The following is an 8,403-nucleotide window of genomic DNA, read 5'->3' on the forward strand; positions in this document are numbered from 1 at the left end:
TGGGTTCCCGTTTGAGCTTGAAACAAATCTTTCTCTGGCCCACAGGAACGGACGCCTCCTCGGCGTTTGTGCCAGCGTCGATAATTGCCGCCTCTTTGTTGGCGGGATTCCCAAAACCAAGAAGCGAGAGGAGATCCTGTCAGAGATGAAGAAGGTCACCGACGGCGTCGTCGATGTCATCGTGTACCCCAGCGCCGCCGACAAATCCAAGAACAGAGGCTTTGCTTTTGTCGAGTATGAGAGCCACCGAGCAGCTGCCATGGCCCGTCGCAAACTGCTGCCAGGTACCAAACCAAACTCAAACTTAGCTAATGTACAGTTATAATTCCCGCTCTGACTTCAGGAACGATTCACTGAAGAACAAAAATAAGATGTTTTCAAAGGATCTGCTAAAACGGGTTCAGTTATCCCCTAAAACTCGAAGGCTCTATTGATCAGCTGGTGCCAACTTCCTGTGGTGCTGGAGACACTGAGCAGCTGCAGCTGCAGTGGTTTAGCTAACAAATCCTTGACACCGGCAGTGGGCAGTTAATTTTCCTTAGGCAGCCACATGAGAGCCTCATCAATAAATTTATAATTTATAGTTCAGCTGTAGCTCTCCACCCAGCTTCACACTGTCTAATACCTCGTAAAGTAGACCTAACATAATAAAAAATGCCAAAGTCTCTTTTTGGCTGCCTGTAAGGCTGCATCATCACTGGCCAATCACAACCTGTGACACAATGTCCAATAGAAGAAGAGCTTGGATGGGCTTAATGATAAGATAACTGCTGTATGAGTAATGTGAATGTGAGTTTCAGATAGACCCATAAATATACCCAAAGCTGTTGGTTTGTTACACTATCTGATTCTCCTGGAGTCTAAAGCTGAAAGTGTCAGAGATAAGATACAGAAACAGCTTTACTGCTTCTCCACAGGAAGATCAGGCTCATTGTGCAGCATTAAGTCTGATCATGCGGGTGGAAAGCCACGACACCGTGCCTCTGAAATCTGGCGTCCAATAGCGTCCAATCATCACTGAGTCCTGCTGAAGTTAAAGAGCGTCTGCCTCGTTAGCATCTTACTTGGTTTCTGACCCTGAACCCAATACCACAAACGTCACCAGCACGTCCAGAGGACAATTACACGCTCTAGTAATTTTAGAAAAATAAAGCCAGCATGTTCCTCTGACGTCCAGCAGAGGCAGCAGTGAGTCAGTCCCATAGACTCTCATGTTACAGCAGAAATAAATGTCTTTACAACCTGTTTGGTCTTTATAGATAATTTCCCATTCATAACGTCTGTTTACATAACTCATCTATTTAAATTGCATTAAGGCTTAAACTTTACCTTTTAAGGGCGTGGCCTCTTTGAGTGACAGATGGATGGTTACACAGGTGGCTATAGCTGCTAGCTGTCTGCCAGCTTCACCTGAACTGCTCCTCTGGACTGTGTTTGTGCTGTTGGAGCCTTCTGGAGCATTTTCATTGACATCATGTGACCAATAACATGGCTGCTGTGAGGTCACTGTACTGTCCAAGATGTCTGAGCTCAGTTTGAGAGGATTTATTTGGATGTTACTGATCAGCAGTAATTAACAGGTATAGCAGTAATTAGCTCCTCCTTCTCAGCTGAGGGGGAGTGGCTTCAGACCAGCAGTTTACAAGTCGAGGATCACAAAGAGAACGATCCCTGCCAGACTTGATCACGAGTCTCCGTCTCCTCTATTAGGTCGTATCCAGCTGTGGGGTCACGCCATCGCTGTGGACTGGGCGGAGCCTGAGGTGGAGGTTGACGAGGATACCATGGCAACAGTGAAGATTCTGTATGTGAGGAACCTGATGCTGCAGACGACAGAGGAGACCATCGAGAAGGAGTTCAACAGCCTGAAGCCAGGTTCGATCAAAGCTCTGATTGTCCCTGAATGCGTCTTGTTGTTGCTCGTTTTGTAACTGAACTGCAGATTTTGAAAGACAAACGTTTAAAAGTAATATTTGAAGTATTTTATATTTGAGGACAAGTGTCTCCAGAAAGAAATTTGGTTTTAGAAAAGTACTTTTTGTATTTGTGCTGCAGGCGCAGTGGAGCGAGTGAAGAAGATCAGAGACTACGCCTTCGTCCATTTCACTCAGAGAGAGGACGCCATCAACGCCATGAAAGCGCTCAACGGGAAGGTCAGCAAGGCCCAACATTTAGTTCTTCCTCTGTTTTCACTAATCAAAATCAGGTTTGATTACGCTTGTTATGCTGTAATCAATGGACACCTGTGTGTTAACCGTGAGGAGAAGGTTTCTGAAAGCCTCAAAGACTGACCAGGATCTCCTGCAGGTGGTGGACGGCTCTCCCATCGAGGTGACGCTGGCCAAGCCGGTGGACAAAGACAGCTACGTTCGCTACACCAGAGGGACGGGAGGCCGAGGAGGCTCTCTGCTACAGACCGACTACACCTCCTACACACTGGGACAGGTGAGTTATTGACGAATGTCATGTGACACAATGTTTGACCAACAGGAAGCCAACAGGCACTCTGAGTTATTCCTCCTTTCAGGGCAGCTTTCAATGATCCACAGCTCAAAATAATCCTTCTGTAGCTGATACTGAGCCTCGGTGCAGCCCCTCACTTCATTTGCTGTCTGAAACAAGCTATTTTAGCTCCTCCCCCTTTAAGACAATTTCCTTCTGACTGGCTGTCACTCACAAACAGAATGGTTGAACAGCAGGTGGGTGTGGCTTCCGTGTTCCTGAGATGACCGAACATCTAAGAGTGCTTAGATCAGGGTTACTGAACACAGACTGAGCTCATTATTAGCAGCTTGATGTTTATCGTGAACGACAGCAGATGTGACAGGAAACACTGAAACTGTGAGTGTAGACCTCATTCTGGTGCTCCAGGAAACTCGTATCTGCTTCCTGTTAAAATGTACAAATACACATCTTTCTCTCTCCTCCTATAGATGTACGACCCCTCGGCGGCGTACCTCGGTGCGCCGGTGTTTTACGCCCCCCAGGCCTACACAGCCATACCAGCTCAGTTCCGCTTCCCAGCGGCCAAAGCTCACGTTGGAGGTCGAGGGCTGATCCGGACGCCGTCGGTCCGAGGTGAGGATGCCCTTAGAGCATGTGTGATCTCTGAATGCCTGCAAAGACAGCTCGCACTCACCTACAGAATAAAAGCACTCTGAGACTGAAGGAGCAGGTAGGCCCTCTGTCAGAACACCTGAACAGCTGCCCTGGGGACAGACTAATGCTTGGTTAACCACAGAGAACACACATGTGAGACACAGAGCTGACTCATAGAAACAAACAAGTCCACATTATTTCTAATGGCGAGCAGGGGGCGACTCTAAAAGGGAAATGAGTCTACTGAGTCCCACTACCATACCCCGCGCTCACCGTGTCACATGACCCCACCTACATCTTTTATACACAGCCTACGAGCTGGACAGGGTTCATTTCTGAGGAAAAAGCAGAATCCTCCTTGTCAGAGATTAGATGGATCCACAGATTTACTTTAAAATCTTTGTGTTTCTCTGAGTAAAAGCCTCCAGGGCTCAGCTTTGAACCTGCTCTGCCTCTGATAGGCTGCTGCGTTTCAGTGCTTCTGTGTGAGTCTGAGCTCGCTCTGCATCCATCAGCACTTTCAGATTTTAGTTTTATGCTGCAGCGCTTTAAACATAAAAGAAAGCTCCAAATCAAACAGACTTCTGATGGTGAACTGAGAGTTTGTGAAGCCCCGCCCCTGAACACTGACTGTCCAATCACAGATCAGTCAGAGTGAGTCGTCTCAGTGGGCCTGCACAACTTTAAAGAGTCTCAGAGGTAACCCTGCCGCTGTGCGGAGGCTGGAGGCGGGGCCTCAGAAACCATCATTTCACCTGTGTCATGAAGCAGTTCAGCTGAATCACAAACACGTGATGATGTGTGAATGTTTTTCTGAAGCAGGAATCAAAAACAGATCCACGAATCACGAGAAGTTTCTGTCAATTCAGGCTTGAATGAATTTAAATACCTGAAACTCAATCAGGCAGGAAACGGTAATCGTCAACGAGCATCAGAAGAAGAAGGGCAGGTGTACTGTTACCGTGGTTACCACCGTACCTGTTCACTCTGATCAGATAATTGTCTGGCTGTGTGATTCTTCTTACGGCTGATTTCCGGTGATTTGATTGATTTCACTGCCTTTTCGATTTCCTGTAGAAATTTACATGACTGTACCTGTAGGGGCTGCGGGGGTGCGGGGACTGGGTGGGCGGGGCTACCTGGCCTACGCTGCTGGGGGTGGAGCCATGGGGAGAGGCGGTGGTGGCGGTGGTGCCTCCTACGGGCTGAAGGCAGACAAGCAGCAAGAGGAGAAGTTGTATGATCTTCTGCCGGGAATGGAGCTGACCCCGATGACCCCGAACCTGAAGGCCACCGCTGTCAAGCCTGCACCACAGGTAACAGGACACACCTGACCGAGAGGCCTTTAATTGTTGGTGTGGCACAAAAATCCAGAGCACACAACTCATAAAATTCATTCGGTTTTATTTATATATTTATCATAGTGTAAGTATAGACTCGACAGTTATACAGAAAAAACAATCAGACCTGGCGACAGTGACAAGGAAAAACTCCTTTTTAATAGGATGAAACCTCTCAGAGGGGCGGGGCCATCTGAGAGACTGATTTGGGGGTAGGAGACAGAGCACAGACTGGGGTCTCAACTGGTCCCGGCCGGATGTGTCAAATAACCTCACCTGGGCCAGGGTTACCCAGGCCTAAGCACCTGGGCTGAGTGAAAACGAGCCGGGCCTCCTGCAGGGTCACCTCGGTGCTTCAGATAGGCTCCTTGTCCAGTAGTTCCCAATTGGATCAACTTGACTCAGATCGACTGGTTTTCCATTACTTTCGAGTACTACCTAATGTACATTGTTGTCATCATAGCAACGGGGCCGAACGTCCTGTGGCATAATTGGTATGTGACACGAACACCACAACAAAGGTGGACGTCGAGGCGATGATGTAGCTGCTGCTCGGTCTGAGGCTTTTTCTCACACTCGGGGACCACGGCCTTGTTTTTGGAGACATTTCCCTCATTGCTGGGTTTCAAAAATGGCGGTTTAGATTTTTGTGAACAAGATGCTCTCATGACTCATCAAGTGATGCCACTGACCAGCCAATCGGTGGCATGCAGTCTGACGAGCTCACATTTTAGTGGCTGCTTGGAACCCCAGCTGAGCAGCTACTACTACTTTAGTACTATGACCTAATGGAAAAAACCTGAAAACTGTGGTGAGTGGATCCAAGTTGATGGAAAAGTGTCCATGCAGTCGGGCTGACCTCAGCCCACAGCTCAGGATCTGGATGCAGCGTCCTGTCTGTGGACATCTGGCTTCATCAGGTGCACTGGGTGATCCACAGCTGGAGGAGAAGCCTGAGGCCACAGAGCGCCCACTGGAATCTGAGAATTTCACTCCCCCAAAATAACCCACAGCAGTCAGGTAACTGCATGAAGGGGAAAACTCAGTCAGTCATGTGACCTACAGCAGTGAACATGGGCCGCATGATGCCTTCATGGCAGTGCAGTAAATATCACACCTGATGAGAACCTCTGACAGTGAACAGCTGAAACAGCAACCAGGGACGAGGCTCCACCTGGTGGCGATATTCCACATTTACTTTTTTTTTTGTATTCAGTTTTTATTCAGATGGATTGTCAGTGAGGGAGGCTAGGATGCATCAGATCAAATTAGATTTGATGTATTCATCTGCAGGAAACACTAAACCCAGATCAGTCTGACGATACTGAAGCTGTCAGGGTTTATTAAATGCTGCTCATTTAAAACGAAAGGAAGAACAAACCTTTCAAATTAAAACACTAAAATGTACAAAATATATTTTTATATTTGGTCAAACAGACTCTCCTCGTACTTTTATACTTTTAGCTCTCACGCACCATTACTGTGAGTAAATACTGCAGTCTGTCTGTCCTCCTGTCTGTCCTCCTGCCTGCCTGTCCTCCTGTCTGTCCTCCTGTCTGTCCTCCTGTCTGTCCTCCTGTCTGTCCTCCTGTCTGTCCTCCTGTCTGTCAGGTCCTGGAGGAGCTCTGTCAGAAGAATAACTGGGGTCAGCCGGTCTATCAGCTGCACTCTGCCATCGGTCCAGACCAGAGACAGCTCTTTCTCTACAAGATCACCATCCCAGCGCTGGCTACTCAGTACCCCAACGTGTAAGCACGTCTCACCTGTCTGATCACCTGCCTGCTGTTCAGCTGGACGCAGCGCTGACTGTCCACCTGTTCACGTATCTCTCGGCAGCCATCCCTTCACCCCTGCTAAGCTGTGCGCGGGTGTAGAAGAGGCTAAAATTCACGCGGCCGAACACACCCTGCAGACGCTCGGCGTGCAGACGGAGGGCGCCACCGATGCCAGCTGTGCGACTGCAGCTGCCGTGGCAGCAGTAGCCTTCCCAGGTATGTGAAGGTCCGTACCCAAAGCCGACTAACGCTTCACTCAACTAACCGCTGACAGACGCTCACCTGCAGGCCCAAACACCACAGACTGTATATAAAAGATGGACGTGGCTTCAAAGCCTGCCAGATGGCGCGAGTGCTGATGACCAGCAGGGGGCGCCTGCTGTGTGATTGTAAGTGAACTCTCTCCTGATGACTTGCAATTTTTCAAAATAAAACGTTCCTCCTCCTGCAGAGGACGAGAGACTTCACTAACCAGGAGGTGACATCACAGCGGCTACGTCCATCTTTTATATACAGCCTATAAAAATGCTGCAGCTAAAAGGCTTCGATGGGATCAGAACAGCTAAAGTTTTGTGCTGCCGTCCTGAAACAGGCGGTGCTGAGCTTGCATTGTGTGTCCCCGCAGGATACACGCTGGCGGGCCCGGCGTCGACGGCGGTCGCCTCCCAGCTGAAGCAGGCCGTATCTCTGGGTCAGGACCTGACTGCCTACACCACCTACGATGGCTACCCCGCCTTCGCTGTGGCGGCTCGCCACACTGACGGATACGGTGTTTTCTAGAGCAGCGGTTTCAGAAGAAGAACGCCCACAGGATGCTTTGATGCTCTTTTCAAACTTCCTGAAAGTACAACATGAAATCTGATTGGCTCGTTATAGATACCAACGCTCAGTCAAACCCAAACAAAAGGAATCGAATGCGCCTTCACGCTGAGGTCCAAACTCTCCAGAACTCGGCGGTTTGAGCCTCGCAGGAAGCCGCGGCCAGAAAACGTCTCAGACTCGTCAGCATCTTCTTCTTTCTCCACGCGTCGCTCTCTGCTCTCCAGCTTCCTGAAATCCGAATCATGGCCGTGGTTTCCACGGCTTCGTCATTGATTAGGCAGCCCGTGATTGGCTGTGATTGGTCGGTTTGAATTCACGTTTGGATCGTTTTTTTTCCTCGTAGCGTGTTTACAGCATTGAAGTGTAGCTCAGTCATTTTATCGCCATCGCCTTCGTGTCGCTCAGTTTTTTACTGAAAACTTTTGTTTTAAAAATCTGAGACCAGTATTTAAGTTCCTGTTTCAGTTAGTTTCAGCGACATTTTAAAAAAGCTGTGATATGATGCACTTACAATACTGCTGTACTGCTGAAACGTGCTCTCAGTTCATAATCCTCATGATCTCCAGCTAACAGAAGCTGGATCAGAAACGTTGTCCCTGCTGTTGGAGTGAATCCGTGGGTTCCTCTTAGTTTGTGGATGTGGAGCTGCTGACTTCGTTCTGGTGTCTCTGAGGCGTTACTCCATAAACACCAGCTGATGCCGTGATGCTCGTCTCGTCGCTCTTTCATTGTTTTTCATCTGTTTTAACCTCCTTCATTCCACTGCCACTAACTAAACCAGGGTTTATTATCTCTGGTTTAGTTAAACACTTGGTTAACTAAAGTTACTAAAGCTGGTTCATGCCTCTAATAAAAGTTTAATGAGTTTCCATGCTTGCTTTGAGGGAGGCGATTGACCTTTGACCTGTCAGGACACGGCGATGTCGTTGATTCGTGTTGACTTTTATTCTTAAATGTTTCTGGAGAGTTTTAATCGACGACACTGAGCTGTGAACACGCTGAAGCAGAGACAGTATTAAAGTGTGTGAAGCACTTAGAGCTTATTTTTATACCGAGAGAAAGAATGAACATCCTCGCTGTGTTTGTACAAACGGATTTTAGTCCTTTTTCTGTAATAATTGACTCAGAAACTGAAACATGGGAAACTGAATCAGCGCTTATCTGTCGAGCTAATTCTTCAGGTTTCTCACATCGTGAAAAGAAACCGCTGCAATAAACTGTTGATTTTTAACAATCATCTCAAAATGAATAAAATAAGATCTGAATAAACAGCAGCCTCCTCATGTCATCTTTGAAAGCTCAGTGAAAACTGAAGAAATGAGAGCAGAGGACAGTGATGGAAGCTGGTTCCACAGAAGAGGGGCCTG

At 48.1% G+C, this 8,403-nt stretch overlaps 1 protein-coding gene across 1 annotated transcript in view; it reads left to right on the forward strand.

Annotated features, from left to right (window-relative positions):
* a1cf (apobec1 complementation factor) overlaps positions 1 to 8,294 on the forward strand; it is an 11,152-nt gene extending 2,858 nt beyond the window's left edge. Inside the window, exons 4-12 of the mRNA XM_005743439.1 lie at positions 46 to 284; positions 1,711 to 1,875; positions 2,056 to 2,153; positions 2,308 to 2,445; positions 2,934 to 3,078; positions 4,177 to 4,415; positions 6,051 to 6,187; positions 6,276 to 6,430; positions 6,840 to 8,294. Of these exons, the coding sequence (XP_005743496.1) occupies positions 46 to 284; positions 1,711 to 1,875; positions 2,056 to 2,153; positions 2,308 to 2,445; positions 2,934 to 3,078; positions 4,177 to 4,415; positions 6,051 to 6,187; positions 6,276 to 6,430; positions 6,840 to 6,994 (1,471 nt within the window). The 3' untranslated portion in view covers positions 6,995 to 8,294. The remainder of the gene's footprint in view (positions 1 to 45; positions 285 to 1,710; positions 1,876 to 2,055; positions 2,154 to 2,307; positions 2,446 to 2,933; positions 3,079 to 4,176; positions 4,416 to 6,050; positions 6,188 to 6,275; positions 6,431 to 6,839) is intronic.
* Positions 8,295 to 8,403: the final 109 nt, after the last annotated feature.

Source organism: Pundamilia nyererei, unplaced genomic scaffold (genome assembly GCF_000239375.1).
Source record: "Pundamilia nyererei isolate P.nyererei 1_Seehausen unplaced genomic scaffold, PunNye1.0 scaffold00131, whole genome shotgun sequence".
NCBI classification, from domain to species: domain Eukaryota; kingdom Metazoa; phylum Chordata; class Actinopteri; order Cichliformes; family Cichlidae; genus Pundamilia; species Pundamilia nyererei.